Source organism: Drosophila simulans, chromosome 3R, assembly GCF_016746395.2.
Source record: "Drosophila simulans strain w501 chromosome 3R, Prin_Dsim_3.1, whole genome shotgun sequence".
NCBI classification, from domain to species: Eukaryota; Metazoa; Arthropoda; class Insecta; order Diptera; family Drosophilidae; genus Drosophila; species Drosophila simulans.
In genome coordinates this window covers 17,905,045-17,926,226 of record NC_052523.2, presented here as the reverse complement: position 1 = coordinate 17,926,226, position 21,182 = coordinate 17,905,045, and the positions used below count along the sequence as shown (strand labels likewise).

Here is a 21,182-nt window from a genome sequence, read left to right as displayed (position 1 = left end):
AATCAACCGCGTAGTCTTCAGTGTTGATAAATTACTTGCTGAGCGTAGAGTCAAGTTTCAGCAGGTCAGCCGTTTTTAAGTGTAGTACCCTTTGGTCACACTAATCGCGTCTTTATCAAATTCGGTTATCAAATTTGTTTTGCGCCCGTTCATTCGTCGTGCGCTCATTCATTCGTTCATTCATTCGCCTTTTGAATACCGCTTCGAACGGTTGTGTCTACACCTTTGCACAACGAGTTCGAAAAAAAACTAAGCTCCGCGCGAAAACAGAAGGAAATTAAAACTATAATATTTCTGGTAAAAACATTTATCATTGGATACAATAATTTCAACACAAATCGTGAGAAGAGGAAACAAACAATTTATACAAAAATAAAGTAGAGCATAAACGAAAAAACGAGATCTGCAACCCGCGCGTTTTCCGATTAATGAATTAAAAATAAGTGTGCGTGCTACAAGTGGAAATAAAACTCGATTTCTGGGCCCCCGACTTTTGGTTGCAACACACTTTATAACGGGAAGTGGCTCAACAAGTGGCTCGGGGATTATCTAATAAAGCCCTCCTACCGAAAATCATACTTAAATAATATAGATTATTATACGGGCAGCAAGCAACAAATAAAATATACATATATCAATTTTAAAACAACCAAAGGCCCCCATGTGTATGTATGTGTGTAGTGTGAGCGCGTGCATATGTGTGTGAATCGAGAAACGCAGAGCAGCAGCAACAATAATAGCAACAACGCTACAACGGCAACGTCAACAGCACGCAACAACAACAGCCACAACGGGCGCTGTGAGTGCGACGGAGACGGCGACAGCGTGAGTCATATACAAAGTGAAATGAAAATGCGGATAAAGCGAGAAGCGCCGTGTCTTCTGTTATTTATGCCAATCCAAAATACCAACAACAACAATCGCATTGGTGGTAAGTACAAAAAGCAGCGAAAAAAAAGAATCAAATCAACAGAAATAAGCAATAAGAAAAATCGTACAATTTAAGATTACACTTAAACCAATCAAAAGAGCGGGACAGGGAGAACGTATTAATCCCTCTCTCTTGCTCTCTTGATTTTTACCGCTTGGCATGCTGTTTACTTTTGCAGGGGCGCGAAAGAGAGGGGGAGCACACGTAAGCGTCTCCATTTCATTTCTACAAAAGCAAAAACAAGCAAAAAGAAACGAACTCGAGAGAGATCAGAGACTCAGAGTCAGTTACTTTTTTTCGCTCCATACGTGACTCACAATTCGCGTGTCTTTCAAAAATAAAAGCAAAAGAAGCGTTTCGATTCGTTTCTGTTGGCTGGTTAAATGAAAAAAAATCAGTCAGCCCAACAAAATACGAGTACAAATAAAAAAAAAAAATAAAACAACAGAAAAAATGTAAAGCAAAGCAGGTTTCTCAAGCGGCCTGGCAACGCTGAAAAACCCGCTTTGAAACGACCTTTCGAGTACGAATTCATCGGCACAACAACAACAGAAGAAGGGAGAAGCGTGCGAAGGAGGAGGCCAAAAGGGGAGCAGAAGGAGAAAAAGCAACAGCCGCGGCAACAACTCGAAACTGAAGTTGGGAGTCGGTGAGAAAGAGCGGCAGAGCAGGAAGGGTAGTTGCAGGGGGCCAGGGGCGAAACGAAAAAGGGGTACCCTCGTTGAGTGGCTTAAGTTAAAGTTCCAAATAGTCACAATCTCTTTATGAATCTCTTAAAATTATATCATCTTAAAGTGACAGTAAGCACACATTTACTGCCTTGTTGCAAAGTTTTCTAGACAATAAACAACGAATTACTAATAACAGTAAACATAATGGCGAATCACCGCAACTCAAAAGTTGATCAAAATAGTTAACAGAAAGCTGATGCATAGCTAATTTCCAAAAGTAAACAAGCCACTGTATACTAATTAGCACTTTCCTATTTTCTACTCTACTTCACACCACTCCACCCTTTCCCACCTATGGTGTGTGCCCCCTTTGAAACCCACACACTCCAGACGCAGACGCCCCTGGAGGTTTGCAATGCACTATTGGCATGCGATTTTACTTGTTTTACTAGCCGCAAACAACAACAACGAAAAAAAAAACAGAACCAACGTTTCCTGCCGCGGTGAAAAGTTGGTTGTATTTTTTTTTTTTTTTTTTTTTTTGAGACTGTTGCTTTTTTCTGTGTTGTTTTTTGGCTTTTGAGGTCGCTTGGCTGATAACAGCAATTTTGTACCCCAGTAGTTTGCTCGAAGTTGTTTTGCTTTTCAGTTTTCAGCATAAAAGAGACTATACTTTCTGGCAAGGCTGATAAAGTCGACTTGATCAAGTCAGCACAGTCCGAACTCCTAAGACCACTTTGAAAACATAATACAAACTGTAGCATTGGTTATCTTATCAAGTTCTTTTCTTTTGACGGAAGGCTGAAATGATACCCTTCAATCAAAGAATCTGGCTTAAAATAAAAGTTTAGTGTAGGAGAAAAATCGTACTTGAAGTTTTTAAAAGCGAATATTTACTGCAAGGTTCATTTTAATAATATTCGAGGAGATCAGAACATAAATATCCCAGCACTAAAAACCTAAGATTGCCGTATTAAAACCATTTGTTGTTGACAGCTTTTGTTCACAACACTTATAAATGAATGATTTTGCCCCTGTTTTACTATAGTATACTATCAAATTGGTATCGGACAAGCTTACAAAGCGTTCTCTAATTATGCCTGCTCACTGTGATAAGCGACTTGTGAGCTGCGAGCGAATGTGGAAAACTTTGGCTTTGCATTCGCTCGTAATCAGGCGAAAAAGAAAAAAAAAAACTCTAGAGCCGAAATAAATGTCTTACGTCAGTTTTGGCAGGCGGCAATCGAAACGAAATATTTTTGCGGTTTATTTGAACGGGGAACCTGGCGCGACAAGTTTTTCGCACTGTGGTCCATACACGGGCCGTGCTGACATCATGGGTTATAAAATTAAGCAAATCGCTAACCGCCAATTAAAATCAGTTTTTAAATCACCGCATTAATGCGTATTTTCTGGTCTTCGTCTCCTTCCCCCTGCAGCCAATCAGAAGGACTATCCCAACAAGCGGTCCAGGGAGAATCTGGCATGTGACGAAGTGACATCGACGACGTCATCATCCACGGCAATGAACGGCGGCGGACGGACGCCGGCGCTAACCCGCAGCTGCTCCAGTCCGGCGGTCTACGGTAAGTGAAAGTCGGCGAAATGGGGAACCCAGCGCAAAGGTATGCGACCCGAAGACGGGTTTCAAGCCACACGCTCTGTGAGTCAGTTAGAAATTTTTCGCAAATCTTGGCTGTGAATCGTCATGAATTTTGGTATGCAATAAGTTACAAACCTAATATTGCCACATGCTAACTTGGAGCATTGCATATTGAAAACGAGCAGAGATATGATAAGACAATCAATGATTCACTCATAGTAGATGGCATAGATTGCACACCAAAGCAGCTGATCGCAATAACTGTGCTAGTAAGGAAGTTACAAAGCATTGCGATCAAGAACGGAACTCAAGGGGCACCATATCGCAACCCGATCGAGCAATCTCTCGATTGTTCTGCTGTTGCATATTTGCATGTTTGTATAGTGCTGCTTGTGCTTATCATTGCATTTCATTTCCTACTCGGCCCAAGTTCCTCACTCCCCCCTCCAAACTGACCGTTCTGATAAGTACAACATGGCGATAAATTGTCTCAGATTGTCATACAATCTTTCCGTCATTTCGCCCCTTCTCTTTCCCACACTGGTGAGCTCTGCTTTAACATTAAAAACAAACTGTTTTGTTTTTGCTTTGGCACGTGCTGTGAGATAAATCGCTCGCTCTGTGGCGCCCTCTCGCTCGCACCTTTAACTCGTATTTTTGCACGTTACGAAATGTGGTGTACGTATATGTACATACATGTGTATGAAAAGTATGCGAAAGCAGCAAAACACATGCAAAACAATAATAACAAAGGTAGCAACAACAACGGCTGTCATACAGAGAAATTTTCAATGTCAAACTTTTGCATATTACTCAGTTACTCACGTTGGGCATCGTACTAAATCTCGGCTTTGAGTGGGGTAACCCTCAACTTATACATGCATATGAATGTACATATGTACATATATACCGTTTTTCCACCTGACAGAGGTGTGATCACATCGTGATGCTTCCTTGGGCTTCAGTATTTTCCATATACTATAGGATTAGTAATACATTATTATAGATGAAAAAGTAAAAATACTTTTTAGTTCAATCATAATCTCAGGCCTATACTAAAGTTAAAAATCATTTGATTTCAATATACATTATCGGTCAATATATTTCCAATGCAAAGCTCTGAGCTATACAAGCAGTTATTCCAAATTATTTCACATATTTGTAAAAAAAAAAATGAATAAGCAATGACTCACAATAGGTCACAGTTATAATCAGTCGTAGTTCACCACCAAAACAAAGGAAACTCCCAAAATGTAATCATATTTATTTTTTATGAACTTGGCAATACCCTGGGCTTAGAAATTACCGATCGATTGCTGTTTTGGGGATCTAAAGACCACCTCCATTACAATGTTTGTTAGTAAAACACTAGCGATTCCTGTTTATCGTATCGACAGCTGAGTCACTGTGGAATTATTTATGAAATCTGTTAATTGCATTCTTAATACATTACTGTGTACTGTGTGCATATGTATATGTACTATCAGAAGGGGCTTGCTGGCGTAAATGCCGCAATGACAATCATCTTTACGTGTAAAGTAAAGTTCCAACGTGCTGCCGATGACTAATGCAAGTGATTTCCGTGTGACCCACAAAGTGCAGCCAGCCCAAATAAATAAATATAAATGAAAAACACGAAGTTGCGTTGCCATGGCTCTCAGTGCTATCAATTAACACGCAAGCCAATGACAAATAATCGATGGAAGGGAGTCGATGGGTGGATGGGGAGGGGTGTCTGTGGCCAAAACCGCAGGGCATATGCTGGTCCCTGGGACAGCACTTTTATCTAAACATTACACTGCCAAAAAAAGAGTGTAATTTCCATTAAAAAAGATATCATTCAAACAAGAAGTTTCATTCTTGCATAGGGGTGTTGTACGAAAAAGCCTGAGGCCATCGAAAGAAGTTCCAGGGTAGTTTTTCTTTCAAAGGTGAACTTTGGTTTTTCGGAGTGTAGTTAGACGGTGCACAATTATAGATACACATAGAGAGGGAAGGAAAAACAATTGCCCGGCTCATTGAGAGTGCTACGAACTCGGGGACGGCCATGAGGCAATGTGAAGCCACCCCTCGGCCCGCTGACCGCCCCTGCCCTCCCCCACCTTCGGCTTCGCCCACTGCCAATAAAACTGAACCCAACTGAACTGAGACTATGCCTCTGTGTGTGGCATGACTCATGCAACAGCAACAGAGGCCCCAGCAGACGAATCCAATCGAAACGAAAACGAAGGAGGAGGGGAGGGGTAGAAGTAGGGGTTGGGGTGAACAAAAAATAAACAATTTGTTGTAGCAAAATTTAGACGTTGTGTACAACAATAGATACAGAAAACAGGGCATGCCCATCCCCATCCCCATCGCAATGATCATTTGCCCAGACTCTTTTGTTGCATGACATCGCGAATTGGCAAACTTCCATCGCTCTATAGAGAGCGAAAGAGATAGGGAGAGAGAGGGAGAGGGAGAGAGATCCCCGACAATGGGCAGCAAGAACTTTTCCATTATTTACTCATAAAAACTAATGATCCGATCCGATCCGCATGTATCTTTGCAGATATAGAAACACACCCCGCCTCGCCCGTTTTCCCGCATCTATTGCTGGGCAATGGCCGCGACGCCGACGATCCCAGCAGCGTGGGCGCCAACTGTGTGCTGAACGTTACCTGCCAAAGTCCCAATGAGAGCCATCTGCAGGGCCTCAAGTACATGCAAATACCTGCCAGCGATACGCCGCATCAGAACATCAAGCAGTACTTCCAGGAGGCCTACGACTTTATCGGTGAGTTTCCATTACCATGTCATACCACCAGCATAAGAACTATTTGTATATTTAAGATGTGTATTCAAAAGATACTAGTAATATGAACGCTGAAAGCTAATTACTTTACTTACTTAGAATAACTTTAGGCTGTAAGCCTAGAAACAGTATTTTCCATAGAAAAGTTCTAGGAAGATGACAAATACTTTCAACTCATTAAAAGAAAAAAAAAAAATCCTGCATGGTCGTGAAAGATTCCAAATATTTGACAGAGATTAGGCGGCTTGTCAGCCTAATCTTGGAAAAATAATGTAAAATTCTGAGGAAGCTAGAGCTCCCCGAATTCCGTCTGAGAATCCGTGTTACGCTTAGTCATCATCTTGGCGATTTGCGATTGGCAATTGCCAAACGTGACTTGTTATTGGATGCCTGGCGGGCTTTTTCCGCGGTCAGCGGGCTCATTTGTGGATTTTGCATAACGGTTTTCGTCTGGCTTCCAGTCGCCTTTCTTCTTTGGGTCTGCTTGGAAAATTCGTTATTGACTTTTTTGTTTGCCCCCTTTTTTTTGGCTTATTGTATTGTGTGCTCTTGGCATTTCGTGCTGCCCTCAGCGCTTTTCCCACACAACCAAGCGCACTATACAAATTGTTAATTTTAAATGAAAATAATAATATGTAGCCTGCTCCACTGAGACGCAAAAAAGGGGGCACGAGGTGGGAACGAGGAGAGAACTTTAGCCGTGGAATATAATGCTGACGTCAATCGCATTTTTCCATTTCCATTTTCTATGTCCAAAGCTGTTCATCAAGTATTTTTGTTTTGCTTTTTTTATACACATATATAATTTTTTTTTTTCATCCAAGCTAATGTCTTGGCACGTGTGCACGAGCTTTGTCGTTCTTATTGCTGCTTTTGTTTCTCGGTATTATTAATGTTTTTTGTAGCGTCTGTGGTTTAAGTAGTGCAAATATTTCATTTAAAACAAGCGCGAGAAAAAAAGTGTGGGCGGGTACGAGCGACCGACGACCTCCAAACTAGGTGTCTCTAAAAAGTGATAATATTGTTCAACACGGATTGTATCGTACTCGGTTTTCAAAGCATATGCTTAATTTTAAATGCCTTTGACCCTATTTTAAGTAAATATGGGTATTTGTTGGATTATATTTCAGTACCTTGAATGAACAGACCAAATTCGTAAAAGAAATCATTTGAAATCGATCCTAGACCTTATTCATATTATAAATTGAATTATAGGAATTACCAGCAGTAATTACTACTCTTCTACTACTTTCTACTTCTAACATATAAAAAGTTAAAAGGCTCAATGTGCAATTTTAATATTTGCTATAATCTTCCATTTATAGCTAATTAAGAGTAAACCGTAAAAGATTTCAAAGCAAAGCTCAAATCAAAGTAATTTCCAACGTGGAATGCATGTATCTATCCAACTCCCTCGCTCCCACGAAGACAATTGGGGTGTGTTGATAAGGAGCAATGCTCCTTCCACCTCAAAAAGTTTTTGTTGTGACTGCTCCTACGCTTATCCATTCGCCTCTCTTCGTCGCCTCCTTCGCTCCTTCCGTCCTCTGTTCTCCTTCTCCTCCTTTGGCCGTCGCATTGTTGTTGCTGTTGCGTGTTGGCGTTGGCAGACAGCATGGCGGCAGCAGCGTCGTCGTCGCATTGTTGTTGCTGCCGTAACTGTGTTGCGACTTTGGCCACACTGAAAAACATAACTGATAGAAAAAAGGATTAAAAAAAAATTGCTCTTTTAGTTCAAAAGTGAGTTTTAAAACTACACCTGAGATTTGGTGCTTCAATATTTTTTAAACTGAAGATGGTTTAATATTCAGTCTAACCTTAACGAAATGCCAGATAGAAGTTACTTGAAAGTTATGGCCTTGCGAAGGTCGATCTTTGTAGATAAAGGTTTATCATAGAGTAAACTCGGTAGAATTTGATAATAGGAGCCACAAGTATAGCCGTTTTTTGTCGGTGCAGACCAGTTTGCACGGGCAATGGAAACTTTATGCAGATTGCAGCAGCAACAACAAGGCTAGCTAACCCAACCAGCCAACCGCAAACGTCCTTTCTGATAAGGGTTGTGTCCTCGACGCGCTTCCTGCGCTGCCCGAGTGTTAATGTATTTTTGGCCACCACTGTGCCCTGGCACGATGATGACTCATCGCCATTACGTTTCGTTGTTCGTTCACAATGCAATGTGGAACACAGAGAGCGAGATGGCGAGAGAGTGGGTGGGCGATAGGTTGTGGTGGGTGGTGGTGGGTGGGTGGTTGGGTGAACGGTACAGCCGCATCGATTTTTCTGTTGGCTTCTTATTGTTGCTATTTATTGCGCCGCCAACGGCACTTCTCACCCCTCTCTTTTCCTCCGGCGCTGTTTCGTTTTGGCATATGTTCTATTTTTGTAAACATTTCGGTTCCTGTTCATGAGTCATCGATTCGGTTTTTCTTCTTTTAGTGGGTTATCCTTGTGCGTGCGGCCTCGACTGTTGGTGTTTTATGGTCGTTGTTGTTGTTGTGGATTTCAGGTGCGGGGCGCAGCAACAGCTGGTTAATATCGCTTCCTCTCTCTTGCTCGCCTACGCTCTTTATTTCATTTGCATCTGTCGGATCGGATCAGAATCCTTGATTCAGACTTCTTTTGAACGCTACACAGAAAGAAATCTAAATACTAAATGATTTATGCTTAAAATATGATTAAAGCTTTAAAATATAAAAATGAAAATGTGCTCCTATTAATTGTTTCTCCTTAACTTCGCCGCTTTTATACATGCTTAAGTATTATTTTTATAAATGCTCTACCTCTCTCGCTCACTCACACCCGCGCAGCAACACATTAGTACTCAGGCACGAAGTAACGGTGGATGGGGAGACGGACAAGAGAAAGAGGAAGCAAAAGGAGGTGGCAGCGGCGGCGGTAAGAAGAAGAAGCAGGGAAAAGTATACGTACAATTTTGTACTGAGTGCATGAGTCATGATTTCGCTTCTCTGTTTGTGTTTGTGAGTTTGTGTGTGTTTGCCCCGGCCTTTTGCGCATTCGTTTTTGGTTTGCCGTCGTCACCTTATGCCTATTATTATTGTTTTATTTCGCCTGAATATATGCTGATCCCCTTCTTCGTGTGCTTCCTCTTCTACCGTACAACTTATGATTTCTCATTGTTGCGCTGCTTTTCGTTTTCCATTCATTATAACAGCACTTTGTGTGCGCGGGGGTGGGTGGGGTGTTGCGGGATGTAGGAAAAGAGGAAGCACCGCTATTTTGAAGCAGAGCTTGAAATGAGCTCAACGCCGGCTGAGGCAGTGGCAGCGGCAGAGGCTCATTAGGCGACGGCAGAGTTCGAGGCCCCAATTGTTGTTGTAGTCGTAGTCGGATAATGCTAATGTCATTATGCTGTGTCATTAACATGAACGATAAACCAAACCGAGCCACTTGGCCTAGAAAGCAATCAAAGCCTCAATTGTCAGGAAATTGAACGGTATTGCAATCGGTAATATTCGCTCTATTGCACTTGTAATGGAGATTTGGACATTACAAGGACTTTTCAGATGTCCCAAAAAGTTAGGAACTTAAAACATATGACATTTGCATCTATTTATGTATGTATTCAAGGTTTTGTTTCATATCCGAAGAAAAGATCTTTAAACATTAATTAGTAAAATCTTACTTCCTTCAAGGTATCTGACATTTTCAAACACAAGGCCATAATTATAAACAAACGTTCCGCCTAAATAGGCCAAGAATACCAGATGCTGAGGTATATAAACAGAATAGCAAGGTTTAAATTCGAAATAGAGATCTTTCACAGCAATGCTCGATCTATCTATCTATTATCTTGGTGCTTTCTAGCCGATTCCACATCCTTCCCTACGATCACCATCCAATTTGTCAAGTTATCGCCGCAATGTCTGTACTGACTGTACCCATATTATTTGTGCGCCAAGCTATCAAGTTATCAAGCCGTCAACTTTTATCTGCCAACGACGGAGAGGCCTCTTTGGCGAACTAACTTAATCTACAACGGAGCATGCAAACATACATACATACATATATAGATTTTTATATATACGGTTACGGGTTACGTTTACGGGACATTCGAGGTACAATTACGGGTTGTTGTGGACACACGGTCGTAGAAGCAGCTAAGTAAACTGAAAACGGAGGCCCCTCGAGAACATTTGGTGATAGCCACATTCTATATACATATATAAATACATACATACAACTGGACAGCTGATTAGATAAAACTATGAATTCATATGTTCAAATATATACCGACAGTTTAGAAAATAGATGGTTCTAATATAAAAACCCAATATTGTTGTCCCAAGTAACTCAGCTACAAAGTACTGAGTATAAAATGAGAGAACCCAAAAAAAATCAAAATCCTTCGGCTAATGAGTAATCGAGAATCCGTCTGCCAACAACAAACAAAAAAGAATTAACCGAAACAACAACCAAAAACCCGAGGTGACATTTTTGTTGGCCCCCGTGCGCATAATTTCAATATTCGTCAGCAGGCTATTTTTAAAATGCAAAAATCGACGAAGCGAAACAAACTGAAAATCTTCGCACAGGAATTTCGAATTTGAAATTTGCGTTGCGGCTTCGTTCTTTTTATTGTTGTATCGAAATTATAAGGCTCTTAATCATTTTACAGGGAACCCAAGGCCCACACTTCCTCGTTTTTCTCTACACGGAAAAAAATATGATTAATATACACATGAATTGTTTAGAATATCACTTTTAAGATCGTAAGATGGGATCGTTGTTACTTCAACGAAAAAGGAGGGAAAACAAAAACAACTCATTGTGTACTTATTCATCAATACCTCCCTTTTGAGACTTTTGCGCCCGCGCACTCTGTATTTCCCAAGTGTTTGATTTGCGCGCAATTTGTTTATGAAACATTCCGTTTGTTGTTATTGCCGTCGCGCATGCTCTTCGTGAATCACCCGAGGAGAGCCCTGATCCATCTACCTGCCTCCCTTACTCACTCACGCACGCACTCACTCACTCACTCACTCACTACCCACTATTCACCCCGACCCGAGCCGCTTGAGTTGAAGGCGACTTCAAAGTGCAGGCTGTCTTGTTAGGGGGGCTTTGTTGTTTCCGTATGACTCGACACGTCAAAGTCGAGATTCGCCAAGTTGAAGGTCAAGTCGAGATCCCCACTCTCTTTGTTTTGGATGATTCAGCGGCGTCTTATCGCCATTTAAGTGTCCTGGCACTAGCACCTGCCGCACTCAGACTCGCTCTACGTCTGTCTCTTTCGGTCGGCATACGGCCGTCTCTTTCTGGCTGAATCAGAAACCCGTATGAGTAAGCGGGTATTCTTAATGATAAACGGTCGACGAAAGTAATTAAATATTTTGAACATAAACAAAACTACTTGTTGCTTGACAACGTGCTCTTGTTAAAACAGTCAGCAGCATAAAAATAACATCGACCTATAGAAGTTTATAAAAATAACGAAGGCTTGAAAAATGGTTACTTCATTCGATAATTAGAAGTATTAAATGCAATTCATTCCTTAAAATAACCCTATTATTTTAATTGATTTATTATGATTCTGAAGGAATCCTTGTGTAATTACCAACTATGCATCCTTTGCTCTTGTGCTATTTCCCTGAACATTGCTGTAAAACATAAAACAACTCATTCATATATCATGTTCCCCCTGCTCAAAGGTTGTTTCTGTTTTGGATTCTGATTCCGATTCTGTTGCCGTTTCTGTTTCTGTTTCTGGCCATGACTCAGAGGGAGTTGCGAGAGTTTCGCGCCCTCGGACACATTTGGTTGACCCTTGGGTCCGAGATCCGGGACTTAATCATCACAAGAAAAAGTGAAATGATGCATTGGGCAAGCGGACATTGAGACCAAGAACCGAAAACGACGCGACAAGTCGTCATCGTCGTTGGCTGGCGAGACGGCGATACCATCCACCATATAGCCCCATTTGATCCCATACCATCGGCCAGGCATCCCAGCTGTCAGACAGTCGTCTGCCACTTGGCCCACTTCTGAGCCGAAATCACCAGATGACGCACCCGGGGGCCGGACACTAAAAAAAAAGAGAAGAAACATCGCTACTGTTGCACTTAATCATACATTCATTGGTGTAAGAATTCGGTGACGACGACTACCCAAAGTTGGCATTACGCATCGCCCCCCAAATGGAGTCACGACTCTCAGCCCTTTGGAATGGTGGCAACGTGTACTGCCCCATTATAGGCACGACACGCCGGGATCCATCAGTCATTCACACTCATCGGCGGAATATGTGCTCCGGTGAACTAAGTCGGTTTAGTCATACGCATGCAAGGCTCTATTGGCGATTAGTAATTCCCCACAGCATATATGGTCGCATATTTGTCACGAACAATAAACAATTACCAAAGCCCGGCTTCCCAATAATCGATCAAAGCGTCCGCTTCGAGTTCCGTTCTCAGGGATCGAAACTTACACGGAAAAATGCAAAATGACTTAAAAGATAAACAAACAAATAATTGTTGTCTTTCTTGAAACATGATGAATAGTTTCAAGAAAACAGTTATAGGATGCTATAAATAATACAGCATTGAAATCGTTTTACAAAACTGTAAACTAGTTTTTCCCCAAAATGAACTTCATTTGATTTCTCAACACTGCTAGTTCTCAGTTCTTAAATTGAACCCCAGTCCAATTAGCCAGAACAACTTCATAGTGACTAAAACTAGACTTTTGCGAAATTCATTCATCATTAACAGCTACGTGTGGCTAGTTTTTGCGAAACTCCTTAGAATTAGCCCCTTTCCCCCTGTCATTCTGCATTATAATAGCTTGGACCGTTCTAGCCCACATATGATGTGAGTCATGTGGCAGGCGCGTTTACGGCGCGTTTTATGCGCGATTTTAACTGTCTGAGCGACGGGGTCATTAACTAAGAGGATTTATGAGCGCCGTGCGAATGGAACTCAACTGAGAACCATGGAACAGAACGGAACTGGACGGAACGGAACGGGGACGGTGACCAATTGTCTGCCATTGTACGCTTAATGGCCATCTCTCTTTATCTATGCGTCTGTCTTTTGGCCTCCTCCTCCACCCCTTGATTCGATCGGAACGGTGGGTCTATTTTTGGCCAGCCTATAGATTGGTCATCTCTTTATTTGCCAATTTTGATTCTGCCACTGTATACTCACAGAATGATGGTCAATGATTCAAATATCATCATATCTACGTTTAACAAACTATCTAGCTTAAGAAAATCTTTAATGGATTTCAGCATGATAGTATTTATTGTAAAAACCCCCCTTTCTAAGTCGAAACCATGACAAATTGTCCATTTTTGTTGCTTCATCTCTATCTACTGTAGTTTTCTGAGGCAAGAATCCATTTTGGGGACACTGACGTCCGTACTTTGGGTACTTGAGCACCCAGAACCTCCATTTTCCAGGGTTATCTTTGAATGGTAGTTGATTATTTATTTATGATGGATTTTCCCCGGGCCCGGTTATTGTTGCTATATCATCACAATCGTCCCGATAACACGGTTAACTCGATTTAATGTCACTTGACTGGTTGGTTGGTTGGTGTGTAAACTGCAATTCACAGTTGTAGTCGAAATTTGTGAAATCGAAGTTGTGCGGTAGGGAAGGTCTCCTTATCGGAGTCCACTTTGTGCCCCCACCGTTCATTGATAAATCAAAAACACACTGCTATCTCACCACTTCAGCTGGAATGGGGAAAAAGGGGTGGGTCTCAGGCGGTTATTGTATATTAAATGGTGAGGGCTGACAATATGGCTGCAATTTCTAGTGAGTTACACGCGCCTTTCAGATTTATCGCTGATATCACCTCCTGGCTGCATGACAAGAAGAGGGGTTTCTTTTATAATGGGGGTGTGCAGAGTGCACTGCGCGAAAAGGGGGTGCGGTTGGGGGAGGTAGGCGCCTGCCTGGTGACTAACAAGGCTTCTGCCCGACTGGCTGGTTATCAGCTGTTTGGAAATCAGACAAGTGTGTTGCCTTGTTTGCATTATGAGTAAGCATCGATTAGGAAAGGCTGTCCCATTCCCCCCCTGAAAACCCCTCTCGGAAGCCACCCATTTTTTGTGCCCACCACCAAACCCAAAATCACACCACAACCAATTCCTGTGCGATAAGATATAAAGCTTATTTTTCGATGGTGACTTTATATGGTTACAGTCATACTTCTATAATCAAAAACCCATGTTTCCACCCAAGCTGATAAGTTGTATAGTTTATTTCATTTATTTAAGTTTATTTATATAATAAGAAGCGAATTCAAGTTATATTCTGTGGTATTACAACACATCCACTTTAGTGAGTCGATACTGTACGTTAAGTATGGTGAGCCTTGGAAAAAAGTGCGCCGTATGCTGCGGATTCTTCTGGGCTCTCTTCCTCTTCCTTCTGCCGCTTATCTTTGGCCAAAAATAACAACGTAAATTATGAGTTAATGTGCCCACGTGTGTGTGTGAGTGTGCAAGTGTGCGAGTGTGCGCGCGTGAGGGTATAAAAATGTTCTGTCAATAAGCCTCGCCGCTTTGTTGTTGTTGCTATTGCTGTTGCCTCTGGCGATGATGATGACTCATATCAGCAAAATTCTCACAGTTGCGTTGCCGAGCGGGAGAGTGGGAGAGCGAACTCGAAGAGCGAGAGGCGAACAGCCCGCAACACAGACACAAATACACTGAAAGTATCGACAGGGCGATATCAACACAGCGGCAACATCATCGAAGCTTCCACGTCCGACACTCAAAATTCGAAAAGTTTCTCCGTCGCCAGAGATGCAATTCAAGGGCTAAAAATAGCTAAAAGAAGAAGCTAAAAAAAGTCAATTCTAAAGCTAAAGAAATGATCTTAACCATCAAGTTAGCTTAATCGTGATAAAGTGAAATTATAATACTTGTCTTTTATTATTAAATTTCATATATCACAATATCTAGCTCAAATCTAAAACCCATAGAAAAAATTCAAAATTCATCAGTCAAGGGTGTTCTATGATAAGATAGTAGCTCATAATCATTAAGAGCCCCCAATTGTATTGTAGCATATTTTTTGATCAATTAACTTTTTACCGTCTTATCAGCCGACTAAAACGCACCTTTTCTCCTTGATATTTTGCAGAAGATGCACGTAAAACGGGTTCCCGAGTGCTGCTGCACTGCCACGCGGGGATTTCGCGGAGCGCCACCATCGCCATCGCCTACGTCATGCGGTACAAGTCGCTCTCCCTGCTGGAGGCCTACAAGCTGGTGAAAGTGGCCCGGCCGATCATCTCGCCCAATCTGAACTTCATGGGCCAGCTGCTGGAGCTGGAGCAGAATTTGCGCAAGAGCGGAGTCCTGGCGCCCGCAACCCCGCACCTGAATAGTCCTAGCAATCCTTCGGCATCTTCTGTGGGATTAAGCACCCAATCTAGTCAACTGGTGGAGCAGCCGGAGGAGGAGGAGATAGAGGAGAAGCGGGAACAGCGGGAACAGCGAGAACGGGGCAAATCCAAGTCGGATAGCGAGGCTATGGACGAGGATGGGTTCGATTACGATGATGTGGACAGCGGCGCCGGCAGCCTGGCGGGCAGTAACTGCTCATCCAGGTTGACCTCGCCGCCGATTACCCCAGATGACGATGCGCCCAGCACTTCGGCGGCAGCGTCGACGGTTTCGGAACTAGATTCACCCAGCTCCACAAGCAGCAGCAGTGGCATCTGCTCACTGCTGCAGTCCACCAGCTCATCCGTATCACCCTGCGCAATCAGCAAGCCAAATCTGCTGTCGCCCACGCGGCAGTTGGCTCTGTTCAAGCGGAATTCGCCCGCCAAACTGCGATTGGATCTAGAGTCCAGCTATGCGCCTGCGTCACCCATCCCAAACACCATGCCCTGGCTTTCGGTGCCATCGACGCCCGTCTGCGAGGAGGCACCGGATAGCCGGATTAACCATTTGGCCAGCAACTTGACGAGGGACTGAGATAAGGTGCCTGCGAAAAGCCGCCGTCAACGAGCAGCAGTGAAAAGAAAGAAAATGTGCACCCCATTGCCGCATTCTTTATGATCAAAACTAGAATTGATAAAGCTGTACGTTTTTCGAGGACAAGTAGAAAATGATCAAGTTTTGATGTATTTTATAACTACTTATTTACTGAAACTAAGGAATTTTTTACCTGGCTGAAAAAAATATAGATTTTATTAAGTCAGAAACGGCGAGAGGGCTGCTACTTCCTATTAAACAAGGTGATGCTAAATGGTTTCTCAAGCCACCTCTGCAACGTGTAAATAAAAACGTTCAATATCTGTACATACAAACGTACCTAAAACAAAACACAAGGGAAAGAAATACCAATTGCAGCTTAAACTATGTACTTGCAATACCTTTTAAGAGCTTTTGTAATGTATTTCCTCTTCGCCCCTGAAGCAACCACAAAGCGAAAACCACTAATATAATCCAAAACAAGCAACTGGAGAAATTGTTTAAGAGAAATAAAACCTCGTAAATGTTAATTTAGTTTAAATTTAGCTGTAAGCGATTCTTAACTATACCTACCTACATATACATACACACGTAAACTATATTAAACTTCACATAGAACAATGAAATCCAAAATGCACTGCAACTATTTCTGCTGACTTGCCACACAAATCGAACCCAACCCAATTCCCCCAAAAATATTATAAACCCCGCCATATACACAGCAAAGATCTTATCAAAACTGTTTTAAGTTTTATCAATCCGCTATAGCCACTCTAATAGTTTAGTTACTTCTTGAAAGTGAAAAAAGTTTGTGTTTTCTAGTTTTAATTATTTATATGATGCGAGTGTGTGAGAGGATTATGATTCATTTCGTATTAGATCGTAAGTCTATTAAGCTAAGCTACACCTGAGCAGTGTAATGCGAGTGCTAAGTAAAAGGAAATTATAATAGTAACCAAACCAACTGCTGTTTTCTTTTGCATTTTTTAAACAGGACCGCCAAAATGTTGAAAAGTGTTATACATTTCGAAGTTATGGAACCTAAAAGCACTGCTTTGTAGCCCTGAAGCGCGCCAGCCCTGCCGGTGAAACTTGGAAATATCGATAACAAAGTAACTGGGTATATCGAAATGTGATAATAGTAATTTATTTTTTTGGAAAATCCACAGCTTTTATTTGCTTATCATGAATTTTATATCATCTAATGCTAAAGGCTACATTGGAACTAATAAACTTATATTCTATTTATGATAAGCTACCCTTGATAAGAAGCAAGTGTGGCTGGCACAGGTTTAAATTTAAGTTTGTTTTTATGATTTCTAGGACGATTAACTAAATGCTCAAAATTAATCGATAATCTTCCCTGGTTGCGGTACAACTCTCTTCTAAAAGCGTGGGCAGAAGCGTTAGTTCATAGAACACACACAAGCGCACGCGGTGTTTACCGTTTGAAAGTGCACAAGCGAATTGCAAAGTCAGCAATTATTTCCACCGAATCTCATCGAAATAAAGGGTTCCAATATGTCGGAGCTCGATTGGGACGATCCAAACTATGTTGAGAAACCGGCGGTGCCTCAGGAGTACTCCAAGCTAAATGATAAGTACGAAAGGAGTATCCGGCGAGATGGTAACTCACGTGGATACAAAGGAGAGCGAAATGACAACGGCGGAGAAGGACGAGGCTATCGCGGTAAACGCGATGATTACGGCGGTGGACGTCGCGACTATCGTGATAATTACGGAGCAGGCTGTCGTGATAGTCGCGACAGCGGTGGTGGAGGAGGAGGAGAAGGCTTTAGCGAATCCTTGAGCATCGCTTCCGAGATGGTCGGAAAAGTTATTGGAAGAGGCGGCTCCAACGTATCCCGGATCCAGAACGACTTCAATGTTCGCGTCAAAGTGGACAAGTACGACTTAATAGTCAAGATAACTGGTAACATCCAGAGCAACGTCCTCGATGCTATCGATCACGTTCGCAAGCAGGTCACTAATTCGGGTGATAGGGGACGAGATCGCGATAGTAGGGACCACGTGTCCAATGAAAGACATGATGGAGGCGGTGGCGGTGGCGGATACGACAGATCCAAGGGGAGTAGCTACGAGTTCAATCCCCCTTCTTCTGAGTCCAAGAACGACAATGGGGATCTTACGGGCACCATCGATTGGGCAGCCCTGAATAAAGCTTCGGTGAGTATAAAAATAACATTTTTTAGATTCTAAAAGATGTGACCCATTGATCCTTACAGATAGCAGCTACTGCGGCACGGTGGTCCAAGTGTCCACCGCTAACAAAGAACTTTTACAAGGAGGCTCCTGAAGTGGCCAATCTGACAAAATCAGAGATCGAACGCATTCGCGAGGAGAACAACAAGATAACAGTTTCTTATGTTTTCGAGCCAAAGGAGGGGGAAACGGCGCCGCCTATCCCAAATCCAGTTTGGACCTTCGAGCAATGCTTTGCCGAATATCCAGATATGCTTGGGGAGATTACCAAAATGGGCTTCCCCAAACCCTCGCCCATCCAATCGCAGGCGTGGCCCATTCTCCTCCAAGGCCATGACATGATCGGTATCGCCCAAACAGGCACTGGAAAAACACTAGCCTTTCTTCTGCCCGGAATGATTCACACTGAGTACCAGAGTACGCCCCGGGGCACGAGGGGCGGAGCTAACGTTCTGGTGCTGGCACCCACTCGGGAGTTGGCTCTGCAAATCGAAATGGAGGTCAACAAGTACTCCTTCCGCGGCATGAAAGCGTAAGTATTCTAATCGAGCTTTAAGTGAGTTCCGTTTCACCAAAACAACACAATTTGCAGAGTTTGTGTGTACGGCGGTGGCGATCGCAACATGCAGATATCCGACTTGGAGCGCGGTGCGGAGATCATTATCTGCACCCCGGGACGCCTGAACGATCTGATAATGGCCAATGTCATTGATGTGAGCACCATCACTTATCTGGTGCTTGACGAGGCAGATCGCATGCTGGACATGGGTTTCGAGCCGCAGATCCGGAAGGTGATGCTAGACATCCGTCCGGACCGTCAGACCATAATGACGTCGGCCACTTGGCCACCAGGAGTACGTCGTTTAGCGCAGAGCTACATGAAGAATCCCATCCAGGTGTGTGTCGGATCGCTTGATCTGGCGGCCACGCATTCGGTGAAACAAGTGATTAAATTGATGGAGGATGACATGGCCAAATTCAACACCATTACATCTTTCGTTAAGAATATGAGCGATACGGACAAGATCATCATATTTTGTGGACGCAAGGTTCGTGCTGATGACCTATCCAGTGAACTTACGCTGGATGGTTTCATGACCCAGTGCATTCATGGTAACCGCGATCAGATGGATCGTGAGCAGGCTATAGCCGATATTAAGTCCGGCGTCGTGCGCATTCTGGTTGCTACCGATGTGGCATCACGTGGCCTGGATATTGAGGATATCACGTAAGCAAATTTTTCGACTCGAGGTACCCATTAGTTATAATTTTTCCATCCACAAAGGCATGTCATCAACTATGATTTTCCGCGCAACATCGAGGAGTATGTGCACCGTGTTGGTCGCACCGGACGTGCTGGCCGACAGGGCACCTCAATAAGCTTTTTTACCCGCGAGGATTGGGGTATGGCCAAGGAACTAATTGACATTCTGCAGGAGGCGGAGCAGGAAGTGCCCGACGAACTGCACAACATGGCTAGACGATTTAAAGCCATGAAGGACAAGCGCGCTGCTGAAGGCGGCGGTTTTGGAGGAAGAGGTGGTCGCTTTGGTGGCGGGCGTGGGGGCGGTGGACGTGGCGGCGGACGCCGAAATTTCGATCAATTTCAATACTGATTCATTCTACATTTTCTAGTTATTAGAGACCAAAGCGCATTGAAGTGCCTTGCCAAAAATTGTTTAACTATCTATTTCAATTATAGATTATCTTAACCAAAAACATGCCGTGTTAAAAGAACATGCGATTTGAATGTATCTAACTAAGAGTTTAGAATGTTTATTGAGCTTAGTTAGCGCCACCGGCGTATTTTTCCAGCAGTTCCTTTTTCCGCTGGCGGAGCAGAGCTTCCTGTACATCCTGTTGCGTCGGCACGGGAACGTGGGCGGTGAACTTGGGTGCCAAAAGGCCGTGAGGATCCTCCACGGCGGCTCGAGCCTTGGCATCCTCGATGGCTTCGCGTGCTGGTCCCGAAAGAGGATATATTTCGTCCTCCTCTTCGTCATCGATTATGCGACCATCTCTGGCCATTTTCTCGCGCCATTCCTGCACGGCCTTCTGAATGGCCGCTCGTTCGATGCGTTCCTCCAGAGGGATTAGGACACCATCTTCGTCGTCCCGATAGCCGTAGTATTCGGCATCTATGTCCTTCATTAGTTCAGCTCGGGATTTTCTGGGTGGCGGCGGAGGATCCTGCTCAAAGAGCTCGCGAACGCCCGGCAGATCCTTGGCGGCTCCAAAGTATTTGTAGCCTCGATTGCCGGGAACTTCGCGACCCTCCGCATCGAACATCTTGGGACCATAGCGTCTATAGTGGGGGCCACCCAATGCGGATATCTGATTTTCCCAATGCCGTTTCTCACGTAGCAACTTGTTGATTTCATCGTTCAGATCGCGAATCCGGAATTCTCCCAAGCCAGCTATAAGTGGTCAGTATTAGTGGATATCTTAAGAGAGAAATAAATAAACCGAAATAGGTACCATTCTGTATCTGGGCCACCTTCTTCGATACGTCGCGTATAATCTCCAGGCGGAACTTCTCGCATCTGGGCAAATCGTGGCACTCGGAGGCCAAATAGGGCCGGCGTTCCTTTTCACCAGATTCCACTTCTTTTGCGGCCCGCCAACGTGCCAAAGTTGTCCTGCCAATAATAAGCGGGTGAGTGTTGGAAATCATATGTTAAACGTATTTCCGGATTACTTACATTGCCTTCTCTGCATTGCGCGCCTGAAAATATACATTTATTACTCATTTAAATAAAATTTATAAAATTATCGCTACGCTTACCATTTTGTTTACTATCTTCTTCTGCCTCGACTGCCAGTCACAGCGAACTTCACCGATTTCGATTGCACGTTATCGATAGCAAGTACAGTAAATATTGTACAGTAGCGATGTAACATGTATCTTTAATTAAACATATTATTAATATTTACGCTGAAGCCCGAAGACATAATATTATTTTTTGGTACTTAAATCCATGTTTTCTATATACCATATATAT

The 21,182-nt window shown here is 43.2% G+C and overlaps 3 protein-coding genes across 3 annotated transcripts; 2 read left to right on the top strand and 1 right to left on the bottom strand.

Moving 5' to 3' along the window:
* Positions 1–73: 73 nt before the first annotated feature.
* LOC6728988 (tyrosine-protein phosphatase vhp-1) lies at positions 74–16,917 on the top strand. Its single transcript, XM_002104274.4, has 4 exons — positions 74–931; positions 3,042–3,188; positions 5,757–5,981; positions 15,116–16,917. The coding sequence occupies exons 1-4, from the start codon at positions 697–699 to the stop codon at positions 15,955–15,957; spliced, it is 1,449 nt and encodes a 482-aa protein (XP_002104310.1). The 5' UTR covers positions 74–696; the 3' UTR covers positions 15,958–16,917.
* Positions 16,918–17,174: 257 nt separating this feature from the next.
* On the top strand, positions 17,175–19,934 carry LOC6728987 (probable ATP-dependent RNA helicase DDX43). Its single transcript, XM_002104273.4, has 4 exons — positions 17,175–18,144; positions 18,204–18,712; positions 18,773–19,408; positions 19,466–19,934. The coding sequence occupies exons 1-4, from the start codon at positions 17,479–17,481 to the stop codon at positions 19,794–19,796; spliced, it is 2,142 nt and encodes a 713-aa protein (XP_002104309.1). The 5' UTR covers positions 17,175–17,478; the 3' UTR covers positions 19,797–19,934.
* On the bottom strand, positions 19,925–21,099 carry LOC6728986 (pre-mRNA-splicing factor ISY1 homolog). Its single transcript, XM_002104272.4, has 4 exons — positions 20,966–21,099; positions 20,883–20,905; positions 20,659–20,819; positions 19,925–20,597 (listed from the first exon to the last, which is right to left on the bottom strand). Exons 1-4 carry the CDS (start codon positions 20,966–20,968, stop codon positions 19,966–19,968), a joined length of 819 nt encoding a protein of 272 aa, XP_002104308.1. The 5' UTR covers positions 20,969–21,099; the 3' UTR covers positions 19,925–19,965.
* Positions 21,100–21,182: the final 83 nt, after the last annotated feature.

Coding starts and splice junctions, on each gene's coding strand:
- LOC6728988 (XM_002104274.4), top strand. CDS start 697: ATGTGTGTGAATCGAGAAACGCAGAGCAGCAGCAACAATAATAGCAAC. Junction 932..3,041: donor CAACAACAATCGCATTGGTG/GTAAGTACAAAA, acceptor TTCCCCCTGCAG/CCAATCAGAAGGACTATCCC. Junction 3,189..5,756: donor CTCCAGTCCGGCGGTCTACG/GTAAGTGAAAGT, acceptor GTATCTTTGCAG/ATATAGAAACACACCCCGCC.
- LOC6728987 (XM_002104273.4), top strand. CDS start 17,479: ATGTCGGAGCTCGATTGGGACGATCCAAACTATGTTGAGAAACCGGCG. Junction 18,145..18,203: donor CAGCCCTGAATAAAGCTTCG/GTGAGTATAAAA, acceptor TGATCCTTACAG/ATAGCAGCTACTGCGGCACG. Junction 18,713..18,772: donor TCCTTCCGCGGCATGAAAGC/GTAAGTATTCTA, acceptor CACAATTTGCAG/AGTTTGTGTGTACGGCGGTG.
- LOC6728986 (XM_002104272.4), bottom strand. Junction 20,820..20,882: donor CGCAATGCAGAGAAGGCAAT/GTAAGTAATCCG, acceptor TATTATTGGCAG/GACAACTTTGGCACGTTGGC. Junction 20,598..20,658: donor GGTGGCCCAGATACAGAATG/GTACCTATTTCG, acceptor GACCACTTATAG/CTGGCTTGGGAGAATTCCGG.